This window comes from Lepidochelys kempii, chromosome 7, assembly GCF_965140265.1.
Source record: "Lepidochelys kempii isolate rLepKem1 chromosome 7, rLepKem1.hap2, whole genome shotgun sequence".
Classification (NCBI taxonomy): domain Eukaryota; kingdom Metazoa; phylum Chordata; order Testudines; family Cheloniidae; genus Lepidochelys; species Lepidochelys kempii.
In genome coordinates, this window is record NC_133262.1 from 1,379,036 (window position 1) to 1,392,798 (window position 13,763).

The 13,763-nt window shown below is 67.1% G+C and overlaps 1 protein-coding gene across 1 annotated transcript in view; it reads left to right on the forward strand.

The window, feature by feature from the left end:
* USP19 (ubiquitin specific peptidase 19) overlaps positions 1 to 11,765 on the forward strand; it is a 38,234-nt gene extending 26,469 nt beyond the window's left edge. The window contains 14 exon segments of the mRNA XM_073350848.1: positions 1,178 to 1,336; positions 1,413 to 1,523; positions 1,863 to 1,973; positions 2,146 to 2,247; positions 2,551 to 2,691; positions 3,707 to 3,825; positions 3,935 to 4,072; positions 4,449 to 4,759; positions 5,254 to 5,364; positions 6,227 to 6,443; positions 6,699 to 6,851; positions 8,349 to 8,512; positions 8,594 to 8,772; positions 10,531 to 11,765. Of these exon segments, the coding sequence (XP_073206949.1) occupies positions 1,178 to 1,336; positions 1,413 to 1,523; positions 1,863 to 1,973; positions 2,146 to 2,247; positions 2,551 to 2,691; positions 3,707 to 3,825; positions 3,935 to 4,072; positions 4,449 to 4,759; positions 5,254 to 5,364; positions 6,227 to 6,443; positions 6,699 to 6,851; positions 8,349 to 8,512; positions 8,594 to 8,772; positions 10,531 to 10,755 (2,241 nt within the window). The 3' untranslated portion in view covers positions 10,756 to 11,765.
* Positions 11,766 to 13,763: the final 1,998 nt, after the last annotated feature.

Below are 13,763 nucleotides of genomic sequence, written 5' to 3' on the forward strand. Positions count from 1 at the left end.
GCCAGCTAACTGAGAGGGCTCAAACTGTCTTGTAACTGGGGAGTCATCGGGCGGGCGTTTCCCCAGTCAGGTCCTACTGGGAGCAGTTCTTGGCCCTTCGCTAGTTAACGTTTTTATCGGTGACCTGCAAGAAAACATCAAATAATCACTGATGAAGTTTGCCGATGGCCTGAAAATTGGGGGTGTGATAAGTCATGCAGAGGGCAGGTCAGTGATACAGAGCAATCTGGGTCGCTTGGTAAACTGGGTGCAAGTAAGCGACGTGTTTTAATACAACTAAACGTAAACGTAGCCATCTGGGAGCAGTGTTGGGGGGGCTCTATCGTGGGAAACCGCGACTCTTAAAAGGACTTGGGGTCCTGGTGGATAATCAGCTTTATATGAGCACCCATTGTGTCGCTGTGGTCAGTGAAGCTAATGCAATCCTGGGCTGTGTAAATAAGGGAACCTCGAGCAGGAGTAGAGGGAGGTTCTGTTACCTCTGCAACCACCGCTGGGATCCTGGGTCTGGTTCTTTCGCTCCCAAGGCCAGGAGGATGTTGATAAATTGCAGATGGCACAGAGCAGGGCCAAGAGATGATGAAAGTGTCGGAAACCTGCCTTGTTGTGACAGAGGCAAGGAGCTCAGTCTGGTTATCTCCCCCACGAGCCAGGCCAGGGTGAGGGAGCCCAGCCTGTCCATGCCGTTTTGGGAACAAATCGTGGGCGAGGGGCAGCGAAGGGGTACCCGACCCTGGGTCTGGAGGCTGATGCTAGACACGTCCAGGTGCCAATTTTGGACAGGGAGGGGAATTAGAACAGTTTCCTTGGGGGCGTGGAGGATTCTCCATCCCTGGCCATGGTTCAGTGGGGAGCTGGTGTTTGCTAACAGCCCTGGTCTAGCGGTTACTGGACGGCAGGTCTCTGCCCTGTGCTGGGCACGGGGCCAGACTAGGGGATCACAATGGTCTCTGCTGGCCTGGGGATCTCAGGATCCAGGAATGCCCGGCTAGCTGGGGCTGCTGCTGGGCTTTCCCTCTGCCCCTGGGCTGGGTTCCTCGGGACTGCTCTGCTGTGTCCTGGGGCCTGTGGCAGGCATGCCCGCAGCACTGAGCCCAGGCGCAGAACTGGTGCTGGCCAGCTCAAGCCAGCCTGGTGGTGCTGAGGGGTCTGCGCTCATGACCATTCCTGCTCACAGGCAATCGTGGCCAGCAAGGCCAGCCAGTTCACGGGCTACGCCCAGCACGATGCCCAGGAGTTCATGGCCTTCCTTCTCGATGGCCTGCACGAGGACCTGAACCGCATCCAGAACAAGCCCTACACGGAGACGGTGGACTCGGACGGGCGGCCCGACGAGGTGAGTGCAGTTGCTCAGGGGGCGGGCGCTGCCTTGGCCAGTGGGGCCGGGACACTGACCTCTCCCCTCCCGTCAGGTGGTGGCAGAGGAGGCCTGGCAGCGGCACAAGATGAGGAACGACTCCTTCATCGTGGACCTCTTTCAGGGCCAGTACAAGTCCAAGCTGGTGTGCCCGGTGTGCGCCAAGGTAGGGCCCAGGGCCCAGCGAGCAGCCTTCTCTCCGTGGGGCGGTGGGCACAGCCTGCTCACTGCAGGGTCGCTGGGCCGGCCACGGTGCCCGCTCCCTCAGCCATCTGGAGCCATCTGGAGCCATCTGGAGCCCACTGGCTCGCACTGCCCTGCCAGCAGAGATACTGGGTTCCTTGGCCATCACTCCTCCCGCCCCAGTGCCCAGTTGTCACCACTTCATCTGACCCCAGGGCCTCTGCCTGCTCCTCCACCCCTTGCCATCTGAGCCTTCAAGCGCAGGGCCCCTCCTCTGCGGCAGCTCTGCCCCGGGCTGATTATTCTGTCCTGTGCACTGCAGGTATCAATCACGTTTGACCCCTTCCTGTACCTGCCGGTGCCCCTGCCCCAGAAGCAGAAAGTGCTGACTGTCTATTACTTTGCTAAGGAGCCGCACAAGAAACCTGTCAAGGTAAGACCAGCCCTCCCACCATGTGGCTTCGCTCCTGGCCAGCTGGGATGGCTGGGGGCGCTCTCGGGGCCCTTTCTGGGAGCCCATCGTTAACCGAGGCGCCATGGCTCCTGGCTGGGCGGCGAGCGGGGCTGGGCGGGGCCTGGCTGACGGCCCTCTCTCTCCACGGCAGTTCCTCGTCAGCACCAGCAAGGAGAACTCCAGCGCTGCTGAGGTGCTGGACTCGGTGGCCCACAGCGTGCGCGTGAAGCCCGAGAACCTGCGGCTGGCAGAGGTGAGCACAGCGGCTGTGGGCTCAGCCACAGGCCTGCACCATACCCCTTTGTGCCTCGCTGCGCTGATGCCATCGTCTGTCCAGTCCCCCTTCCCTGCAGAGCTTGGGGCTGCCCCGCTGCATGTGGGGCGTTGTCCTGTGGCACTGCGGAGTCACGCCAGGTGGCCCTCTCCTATGGCAGCTCCTCGCTGGAGAGCACCCCAAGCCATGCCTTGGGCACAGAGTTGGGAGGGCCGGCCCGTATGCCAGCAGGTGGGCCAGGCAGCCTGCACGCAGGGCCTCACTCCCTTGCTTCCCCGGCAGGTGATCAAGAACCGCTTCCACCGCATGTTCCTGCCGTCCCACTCGCTGGACACGGTCTCCCCCACAGACCTGCTCCTGTGCTTCGAGGTGCTGTCCCCAGAGCTGGCCAAGGAGAGGGTGATGGTGCTGCAGGTCCAGCAGGTATGCAGGCTGGAGGGGGACTGGTCTCTTCAGCCACAGGCAGGGCCGAGCTTGTGACCAGACAGCTGTGGGCAGTGCCAGCTGGGAGGGCAAGGCCAAAGGGATCACTTGCCCAGCAGATGGGGCTTGCTGGCACCTTGCCGTGAGCCCAAGGGCTGCTCCTAGTCTGCACCACAGCTTCTCAAGTGCGGCCACCAGCGGCCTTTCTTCTGGGCAGTGATGGGGGGACAGACAAAGCAGCAGCCCGTCCCCGAGGCCGCCAGCTGGGGTTGGTGTCCTCCGCAGCCTCTGAGAAGAAACCAGCTGGAGGGAGGAGCAAGGAGAGTTTCCCCCCACCTTCCCCGGGGCTGTGGGGCTCAGGCTTCAGCCCTGGGTGGTAGGATGCCAGGCACCAGGGCTGCAGGCACGAGCCCCCACCGCCTCCCCCATCACCTCTGGACCCCGCTGCCACCCCCTCACCTCCTCATCCAGGGCTTCATTTCTCCCGGGGCTTGCTGTGAAAGTGATATGAACAAACATGCAAGCATCACATTTTTAACTTTACTTTCAAATAGTGGTACAGACAACCACCTCTTACCAAAAAGGCAAAAGGAACAACAACAGAAAAGATAGGAATGTGCCAAACACCGCTTTTGTGTTTCTGTTCTGTTCAGATCCAGTAAGAATAGAGACAGCTGTGTGTTATTTTTACTATCGAGTCTGCAAAACCCCCGACAGAAATGAATTGGGCACGTGTATGTGTACATTGATTGGTTTCCTACAGTTGATGAAGTATTTTAGGAACGTGTCAGAGCAGCCACCAGTAAGAGTTGGTAGCCACACTCTGAGGCCACCAAACCCTGTGCCATGAGAAGCCCTGCACGACACCTCCCAGTCTGTGATTCCCCAGGGGCGGGTGGGGGCCGCAGTGTATGCTGGGGCCAGTCACCGCCCTGGCCCACAGCTCCGCAGTGACGGTGCTGCAAGGATCCTTCCCCTGTGTGGCAGCACGCCACTGGGTCACCTTCTCCCTCAGCGTCCCCAGGTGCCCAGCGTCCCCATCAGCAAGTGCGCAGCCTGCCAGAAGAAGCAGCAGTCGGAGGACGAGAAGCTGAAGCGCTGCACTAGGTGCTACCGAGTGGGCTACTGCAACGTGTGAGTTGGTGCATGTGCCCAGAGGGGCGGGGGCGGGCGCTGGCTTGTCTGGGGCAGTGGCAGGCTGTGGAGAGGGCCCGGGAGAGACTCAGCGGGCTGTATGTTACAGGGGGTGTCAGAAAACGCACTGGCCAGATCACAAAGCCCTGTGCCGCCCTGAGAACATCGGCTTCCCCTTCCTCATCAGCGTGCCAGAGTCGCGCCTCACCTACTCCCGCCTGGCCCAGCTCCTGGAGGGCTACGCGAGGTAAGGGCGGCCGTGGGCACTGCGCGGGCACTGGCTGGGCAGCTCCCTGCACAGTAACGCCTGCTGCCACCTCGCCTCTGCACCAGGTTCTCGGGCCGCGCTGCCATTAGCCAGGCCGGTCACTGAACTCTCCCTGGCAGAGAGGTGCGGGAGGGGAGTTGCAGCCTCCAAAGCGTGGGGGTCGGTGCGGCCTGGCCCGTGGCCCCCGCCATCGCCGTCTCCGACAGGACAGAATTCCACTCGCGGGGCTGAACAGGGGCTTGGCCTGGAGCGGGCTGTGAGTGGGCTGTGATGGGGACATGCGGAGCTGCTTCTGGGCGCTGCAGCTCTGTTCGTAGTCGCCTTTCGCAGCCTGACGGCTCTTCCCTCCTGCAAGGTACTCGGTCAGCGTGTTCCAGCCTCCTTTCCAGCTTGGCCTGCAGCCCCTGCTCCCCGAGAAGCTGGACCTGCCTGCAAGGAGTAGCTGTGCGACTGCCACCCCCAGCCCAGAGTCAGGGGATGGGGACCGGGCCCCCCACCGGCAGGAGCCCCAGCTACCCCCCCACACCTCGGAGCTGCACCCTGAGCTGGGGGACGCCAGCACAGTGCCCAGCTCAGATTTGGGCTGCTCTGAGCGCTCTCTGGAGGCGCCGGGCGAGGGCTGCTGGGAGAAGGAGCTGTCCTACGAGCGAGGCCCCAAGCCCGAAGGTAAGAGCCCCAGGGCTGCTCAGCTGCCCTGCCAGCCCCTCCCTGCCCGCCTCTCCAGTGCCCGAGCTCGCCAGCTCCCTGTGAGGGGATGCCCCAGAGCTCTCCAGGCAGCCCCTGGGGATGGCAACCCTTCCTGCTGCCCAGGGCACTCGTAGGGCAGTAGAGCCCCTCGCCTTCCCATTCTGCTGCTCTGCTGCGGCCCAGCCAGGGAGGAGGGCTGGAGGAGGCCTGTCCCAGCCACCTGTCACTCGCCCCTGCTGCAGGACAGCCTGGGAGCAAAGGGAAACTCTTCCTATCCCAGCTCCCCTGCCCCCGGCTGCTGCGGGGTAGCTCCTGGCCCACCAGGGAATGGTGGTGATCTGCCCTGGCAGAGGGAGCACTTGGTACCCACAGTCCTCCGGGGTGGGGGCCCGGAGCGTGGCAGAACTGCTCCCCTCCAGGCGGGGGCCCTGCTGCTGAGCACTCCCTGAGCGGCTGCCTTTGCCTGACCCCAGCTGCCATCCCCGGATACCAGCATGTGCCCAACGCGCTCAGTGCCCACGCCACCCAGTTCTACATCAACAAGATCGATGGAGCCAGCCGAGAACACAAGCTGGAGGAGAAAGGTGAGCCTGGCCCATCCAGCCCTCGGGGCCCTGCAGTTCAGGTTGCCTGGCCGTTCAGCTGGGGAACCTCCCCGGAGATTTCTCACCCCTGCCTGTTGGCTGGCTAACAGCTGCCCTGGCTGGAGCTCCCCTCCACAGGGCAGAGGCTCGATGCCCATGCACAGGGGAGGAAGCACAGAGCTGGTTCTTCTCCTGGCTGGCACGCATTATTCCTGTGTCAAATGGGCAGGTTATGCCCTGCCTGAGCGGATTTCCATATGCACACCCTGGCACCTGTGCAGAGAGGCCTGGGTCCTGGGCACAGCCACACTGCGTGGGTTTGACTGGGAGCCCCAGCTGGGCTGGCCACTCCTCCCTTCCCTGGGGCAGCTGCAGGGAGGGGAATGGTAGCCCTGGCTAGCAGCCATCCATTGCCAATTTCCAGCCAGAGGGAGGAAAGCCTGATGCCAGGCCAGCTCTCCCCCTTCTCCGCCACTGGCTGGACCTTGGGGTGATGATGTGGGGGGCTACCTGGGTGTCAGGGGGCTGGTGTCTGAGCCCCTTGGCCAGGATTGACGGCGGGGCCTGGAGGGCTGGTGTCTGAGCCCCTGGGCCGGGACTGATGGCGGGGCCCGGAGGGCCGGGACCGGTGGCGGGGCCCGGGGGGTTGGTGGTGGGGGCCGAGGGCCGGGACCGGTGGCGGGGCCCGGGGGGCTGGTGGTGGGGGCCCTGGGCCAGGACCAGTGGCGGGGCCCGGGGGGCTGGTGGTGGGGGCCCTGGGCCGGGACCGGTGGCGGGGCCCGGGGGGCTGGTGGTGGGGGCCCTGGGCCGGGACCGGTGGCGGGGCCCGGGGGGCTGGTGTCTGAGCCCCTGGCCATTGCAGGCGATGCCCCGCTGGAGCTCACGGACGACTGCTCCCTGGCGCTGGTGTGGAAGAACAACGAGCGCCTCAAGGAGTTTGTGCTGGTGGAGTCCAAGGAGCTGGAGTGCGTGGAGGACCCGGGCTCGGCCAGCGAGGCAGCCAGGGCTGGCCACTTCACGCTGGGCCAGTGCCTCAACCTCTTCACCAAGCCCGAAGTGCTGGCGCCCGAGGAGGCATGGTGAGGAGGGGCCGGGGGAGGCTGGTGATGGGCTCTGAGCCGTGGGCGGGCTGCAGGGTGGGGAGGGCCGTGACCGTATGCTGTGGGGCTGTGCTGCTCCGCCCCATGGCTGCCTCTGGCTGCCTGCGCCACTGGGCTGGGGGGAGGCACCCAGCAGCCTCCAGGCCCCGAGAAGCCTGGGCCCTCGCCTAGGGCCCTCTGGGGAGGGGCAGGGGGAGCCCAGCCTGCAGCGGTAACCAGCCCTGCGCCCCCCAGGTACTGCCCCGAGTGCAAGCAGCATCGCGAGGCCTCCAAGCAGCTCTTGCTGTGGCGCCTGCCCAACGTGCTCATCATCCAGCTCAAGCGCTTCTCCTTCCGTAGCTTCATCTGGAGGGACAAGATCAACGACATGGTGGACTTCCCGGTCCGGTGAGCCAGCCGCGCCCAGCCCCGGGGCCTCTTTCCCCGGCTCAGGCTGATCGCGCCTGCCCAGCAGCATTGAGGCTTGGGCAGGCTGGGGGCCAGGCCGAGCATGGGGCAGGTGGACAGCCGGAGGCAGGAGCCAGGCCGGGGGGCGGGCCAGAGGTGGGAGCCGGGGCGGGCCGGGGACGGGAGCCGGGGCGGGCGGAGGTGGGGGGCGGGCCGGGGACAGGAGCCGGGGCGCGCGGAGGTGGGGGGGCGGGCCGGGCCGGGCCGGGGACAGGAGAGCCGGGGGGCGGGGCGGGCCGGGGACAGGAGCCGGGGCGGCTGGAGGTGGGGGGGCGGGCCGGGCCGGGGACAGGAGCCGGGGCGGCCGGAGGTGGGGGGCGGGCCGGGGACAGGAGCCGGGGGGCGGGCCGGGGACAGGAGAGCCGGGGCGGGTGGAGGTGGGGGGCGGGCCGGGGACAGGAGAGCCGGGGCGGGTGGAGGTGGGGGGCGGGCCGGGGACAGGAGAGCCGGGGCGCGCGGAGGTGGGGGGCGGGCCGGGCCGGGCCGGGGACAGGAGCCGGGGCGGCCGGAGGTGGGGGGCGGGCCGGGGACAGGAGAGCCGGGGCGGCCGGAGGTGGGGGGCGGGCCGGGGACAGGAGAGCCGGGGCGGCCGGAGGTGGGGGGCGGGCCGGGCCGGGCCGGGGACAGGAGAGCCGGGGCGGGCGGAGGTGGGGGGCGGGCCGGGCCGGGGACAGGAGCCGGGGCGGCCGGAGGTGGGGGGCGGGCTGGGGACAGGAGCCGGGGCGGGCCGGGGCGGGCGGAGGTGGGGGGGCGGGCGGAGGTGGGGGGGCGGGCCGGGCCGGGGACAGGAGAGCCGGGGCGGGCGGAGGTGGGGGGGTGGGCCGGGGACAGGGACAGGAGAGCCGGGGCGGCCGGAGGTGGGGGGGCGGGCCGTGGACAGGAGCCGGGGCGGCCGGAGGTGGGGGGCGGGCCGGGGACAGGAGCCGGGGCGGGCGGAGGTGGGGGGCGGGGACAGGAGCCGGGGCGGGCGGGCCGGGCCGGGGACAGGAGCCGGGGCGGGCGGAGGTGGCGGGCAGGCCGGGCCGGGGACAGGAGCCGGGGCGGGCGGAGGTGGCGGGCGGGCCGGGGACAGGAGCCGGGGCGGGCGGGCCGGGCCGGGGACAGGAGCCGGGGCGGGCGGAGGGGGCGGGCGGGCCGGGCCGGGGACAGGAGCCGGGGCGGGCGGAGGTGGCGGGCGGGCCGGGCCGGGGACAGGAGCCGGGGCGGGTGGAGGTGGCGGGCGGGCCGGGCCGGGGACAGGAGCCGGGGCGGGCGGGCCGGGCCGGGGACAGGAGCCGGGGCGGGCGGAGGTGGGTGGGGGCCGGGCCGGGGACAGGAGCCGGGGCGGGCGGAGGTGGCGGGCGGGCCGGGCCGGGGACAGGAGCCGGGGCGGGCGGAGGTGGGTGGGGGCCGGGCCGGGGACAGGAGCGGCAGCTCATGGTTCCCTTGTCTCCCCAGGAGCCTGGACCTGAGCAAGTTCTGCATTGGGCAGAAGGAGGAGCAGCAGCAGCCCATGTACGACCTGTATGCGGTGATCAATCACTACGGCGGGATGATTGGCGGGCACTACACGGCCTACGCCCGGCTGCCCAGCGACAAGAACAGCCAGCGCAGCGACGTGGGTGAGGAGCCAGGCCGGGCCGCACCCTGTCCGGCCGGGGCTGTGCGGGCCGTGTGCTGACCCCGCTCTCCTCTCCCCGCAGGCTGGCGGCTCTTTGACGACAGCACGGTGACCACGGTGGACGAGAGCCAGGTGGTGACGAGATACGCGTACGTCCTCTTCTACCGCCGGCGGAACTCTCCCGTGGAGAGACCCCTGCAGGGGCGCCCCCCGGAGCACCGGCCAGACATGGCCTCCGCCGCCGAGGCAACCGCCAGTCAGGTGAGAGCTGCAGGGAGCTGCTCGGGCACTGCCCCTGGCCGGGGTACCTGTGTGCGAGCTGGAGACTCCGGGCAGCCTCTCTCCCCTCGGGAGGCTGTGGTGAAGAAAGCCGGGCTTTGAGGGAGAATGTGGGGTGCAGCCACAGGCTGGGACAGAGCCGTGGGTGCTGGTCTGCAGGCACCATGGTCCAAAGGGTCCAGGACAAGTGAAGGTGCATCCTGAGAGGCCCGAAGCCTGGAGCTGGGGAGAGCCAAGGGATGGGGCAGGCGAGGGGGCAGCAGGGCCCCTCCATCCTGAGGGCTGTGCTGCGGGGAGCCCAGAAGGCCCCTGTGAGAGTTATGGAGCCTGAATCCCTGGTGAGCCAGCTGTGGAAAGGGCTCAGCAGGGTGGGAGGTGGAGGGGCCTGGAGGGAAGGCTGAAAGCAGCCCGGGGAGAAGCCAGCCTGCCTAGCGCAGTGCTGGGGAGACAGGGTTACGCGCCCCTGGAGGGGCAGCCAGTGCTGCAGCTCTTCACATTAGCAGCAGGAGGCATGGCCCCGGGTTCCCCTTCTTGGCCTGTGCACTGCCCAGAGACCCGCCGGCCCCGTGTGACTCTGCCGGCCTGCACCACTTCCGTCCACGCCAGGAGATGGCGCCACTCAGCCAGGCTGCTGGCCACTTGCTCTTGCTGCTCCCCAGCCCTGCGTGGTCTTGGAGAGGTGCTTTCCAGATACCCGCTTGGCGTGGCGCCCGGCACACCCCATGCCAGGCTGGCTCCTTGCCCGGTTCCTCACCCAGCTGGGCCTAGCTCACACCAGCTCCTCACGAGGGGCTGTCACAGTCAGCGCTGGTCTCCGCTGCCCCTCCGTGGTCGGGGCCTGGAGCAGGTGCTGCAGGAGCGCAGGTGGGAGTCAGGCTGGCTGCGCGGCCCCTGGGCTGAGCAGGCCCAGATCCGTGTGCACAGCAGCGGCTAAGGAGAGGAACTTGCGGATCATCGGCGGCTAGGGAACCGCTCGCCAGCTGGAGGCAGGGCAGGGGAGCAGCGTGAGGCGCCCGCTGGGGCGGCGTGCAGGGGGTCCCCGGCACCTGCTCTCTCAGCTTCCTGGCTGCCTGCAGCGGGGCGGCACACGGCTGCTCGGAGTCCCATCTGCAAGCAGCAGGAGGCACCAGGCTGCTCCCCCGGGTCACCGCCGCCATCCTGGGCACTCGGTGAAACATACCTGTAGAAACTGAACTGTGACTGGCTGCTCCAAGCTCTCCTGTGGCTTCAGTTGGCCATCCCTGGGAATAGTCCTCCTGTGACTGGCTGTCGTCTGACTGATTCTCGGTTCCCACCTGCAAAAGCTGGGCTCTGACTGGCTGTCATCTGACTGATCCTCTTGTATCTGGGCTGTGATTGGCTGGTGCCTGTGCCCCGCGCTCCTGGAGCCGCTGTTCTAGGATTACTCAGTCGCTGCTGGGCGCTGGGAGATGCCGTCCTGCAAAGCCAGCCTCAACTGGCCGCTGGCCTGGCTCCTCGGCCCACCCCCGAGCCCACTGAGACGCTGACCCTGCCTAGCGCCTGTCTCTGCCTGCTGCTGGAACCCAGGGAGGGGAGAAGGTGCGGGGCCCGCTGCCTGCCCGGATCACAGGCTGTGAAGAGCCGGGGGCAGCTGCGAATACTGGTGGCCGGGGGGGTGCTGCTGGCTGCTCGATGGCCAAGCTGCGCCCGGTGGGGGATGGCGAGGCGGGTTGCTGGGTATGTTCTCCCCAAGTGCTGACGCAGGTTTCCACATCGCAGGCTTCTCTGATCTGGCAGGAACTGGAGGCCGAAGAGGAGCCCGAGGCTCGCAGGAGACATGCCAGGACTCCCTGCAGGCCCCATGGCCAGAAGGCGAGCCAGGCCGCCCGGCAGCACCCTGACGAAGGCTGCCTCCGATACGTTGTGCTGGGCACCATGGCAGCCATTGTGGCACTCTTCCTAAATGTCTTCTACCCCCTCATTTCCCAGAGCCGCTCAAGATAGGCACTGGGGGGCAGCCGAGCTCCGCTGGGGCAGTGGCTAGTCCAGCCCTGAACAGTTCCAGCCGCCCTGGCGAGGGCTGCTCTGTGCCGAGGGCATTGGGACACCTCGCCAGGTAGGTGCTGGAGTGAGCCCTGCTGCCATGACACCCAGGCCTGCTCACGACCATGGAGACCTCGCTGGGCAGCCTTCGTTGCAGGATCCCGCTCTGCAGAGTACTCAGCCAGGCTCCGTCCGGCTCCTGGGGAGCAGGAACTCTCCAGGCTGCTCTGCCCTCCGGCAGCAGGTGCTCTGGGGTGCAAACAGCCAGAATGGCGGACCAGCGGAGCGCAGCTGGGCCTGGCACATGCTCCTAGCCTGGGAGGTCAGATCGCCGCTGGGGCTGCCAGCCCTGGAGATGGTGCGCACGGACTCGGGCAGGCCTTGCCCAAGCAGTAGTGAGGCTGGGACTGATGCAAGGCTTCCCTGCGTGGGTCCCCTCTACTGCAGAGCGATCTCCCGCTGAGCCTAGCGCTCCACCTTGCTAGCCATGGGCTCTGCTCCTGGCATGCTGGGTCCTGTGTGCCCGTGGCTCCAGGCGTGGTGCTGCCCGGAGGTTGCTGGCAGGCTGGCCTCAAGACCTTCACATGGGCACAGGCCCCGTCACACGCAGAGTTGTTTGGGCTCATGCCTGCTGGACTTGGCTGCCTCCCTGACAATTAGCCTGCTGGCTGTGGCGTCGTGACTAATAGTCCCCAGTGTGCAGCAGGCCTGCCTGCTCCACCCCGCACCTCCACTCGCCCCTGAGTGCCGGCCGGGAGTCCCTGTGGGCTCAGCATCTGCCACAGTTCAGCCGAGTCCAAAAGGAGCTGGTGGGAGGTGGGGCCAGTCTCTCTGCGGCGACCTGGGGGTGGGACCTTGGGAAAGCATGCCCAGCGCTGGACCCGGGGTAGGGAGTTCCTGCCAGGATGGCAGCAAAAGGCCCTCCGTTGTGTACTGTATGGACCGTATTAATAAATCCGGGCTGTTCCACCCATGCGGTGCCCATCTCCTTTCTCTGCGCCAGGAAATGACTCACCAGGGGCCAAGGGAACTGGCACCAGATCCCCCGTCTCTGCCATAATCGTGCCACTGCCTGCCACACTCTGCTCAGCCATCCTTGGGCTGCCCCTGCCAAGCTGCTCCTTACTCTGAGGCAGGGACTGCGCCCATGCTGCTGCCCAGCCTGCTGGGAGTTCATGCTCATGGCTCTGCCAGGAGCCCGCTGGCCCCACTTCTTATGGCGAACGCTCCCCCGCTCTGCGTGAGCCTGACAGCTGCATGGCAGAGCCAGCCCCGCCCTACGCTGCAGCTCCACTGAGAACAGGGCCTGCCAAGCGCCAGGGCAGAGCTTGCCCAGGCAGGTGGGGAACTGGGGCTCCGAGCATGTGTGTGCTGGGCTGGGGTGGGAGAGAAGCCCTGCTAACGCTGCAGAGGGACGTGCCGGGCTGGGGCTGGCAGCGAGGGACATCAGCAGAGCTGTGGGCTGAGCTAGGAGGACTTGGATGTGCAGAGTGGTCTGCGCCCCAGGACGGAGGCGGGACACCCAGCATGGCTCTCGGTGCATGGCGTTCTGTCCAGATTTGTGCGCTGCGCCCCCACCCGATGCAGCCCTGGCGAGTAGTCTGGTGTAGAGTGAGACGGCCCCTACGGCAGGCAATGGCAAAGACCTGGCCATCACCCACCTTCTGCAAATGCAGCACCGCGGCCCCAGAGTAGAGCCCACTGTTGGCCTCACCCCCGTCCCAGACTGCCTGTGCGCAGCCCCTGCTGTCGCGTCTGGAGCTTTGCGGGGGCTCTGCCCACAGCAGGCTCTGGCCTGGGACGGGCTGTGCCCTTGGCCCTCTTCTGGCTTCGCAGCCTGAGCTCCGCACTGCAGCGTGGCTCCTTCGCCAGGGCTGGGGCTTGGCCTTCAGCGCTCTTGGCAGCCTAGGCACCCTGCGGGGCGCCTGGCCGTGTCCTGCTGCTGCTGCTTGTGTCCCCCTCCCAGCCAGCCAAGGCCACAGGGCTCAAGTGCTGACCCTTGTCTGGAGTCTGTGAGGGACACCCCTGCCCTCGAGTCCCCTGCCAGCCGAGGAACGCTGCACCAGCCTCTAAGGGGGCGACTGGCCCAGGGCTTTCTGGATTCCGACCCAGCGCTGAGCCATGGTTCCTCTGTCCTCACGAGGAGGAAGAGGCAGGGCTGGGGCAAGTCTCCGCCCCAGCACTGGCCCCTCTGGGTCTCAGGCCTGGTCAGTACAGGTTCCAAGGACCTGCCATGGGGGCAAGGGGCAGCTCTGGGTCCGTAGGAGCTGCAGGGTCTTGCTCTTGGCCTGTGGCTTTGGCTGATCCCCACCCAGCTCCGATAGAAAAGAGACTGAGAGCCCTGCGAACTAGTGCACGGGTGGCCCTGTGGCAGGGGAGCGTGCCCCGCTGGCACACCTTCGGGGTCCTGGGCACTGCCCAAGTAGCTCCACATCCAGCCGCGGCCAGCAAGCCGAGGAGTGGGCTGGAGAGCGTGCTCACACTGTGGCGTGGCCAAGGAAGATGGACGCCTGCACTGGGCCACTGCACTCTTGCCCCAGGCAAGGGACTGAGGTCTGGCCACGGAGGAGCCTGGAGCCCCCATCACGTAGCCCAGGAGGGCCTAGCATGCTGCTTCCCCACCACGCCCAAGGCTGGCATGCTGGCAAGGAAGCAGCTGCCCCATGTCCGGCCAAAGCAGATCCTGCCCCTCCCTTGGTCTCACGAGGCAGGCCATGGGGATGGGATCCTGGCTTCTGCTCTGCTTTTCCCTTGGCACTAGCTGTTGCAGGGCCGAGCTCCTGTGGGGATGTCACAGCCAGGCGGGAGAAACACTCGTGCTCTGGATCATGGGGGCAGCCATCTGTCAGAGTCCAAGGCCACAAGGGATCGTTGTGATCATCTCTTCCAATCGCCAAGAGCAGATCCTTTAGGAAAACGTCCAGTCTTCAGTTCTGAAGTTCCAGGGATGGAGAATCCACCACAACCCC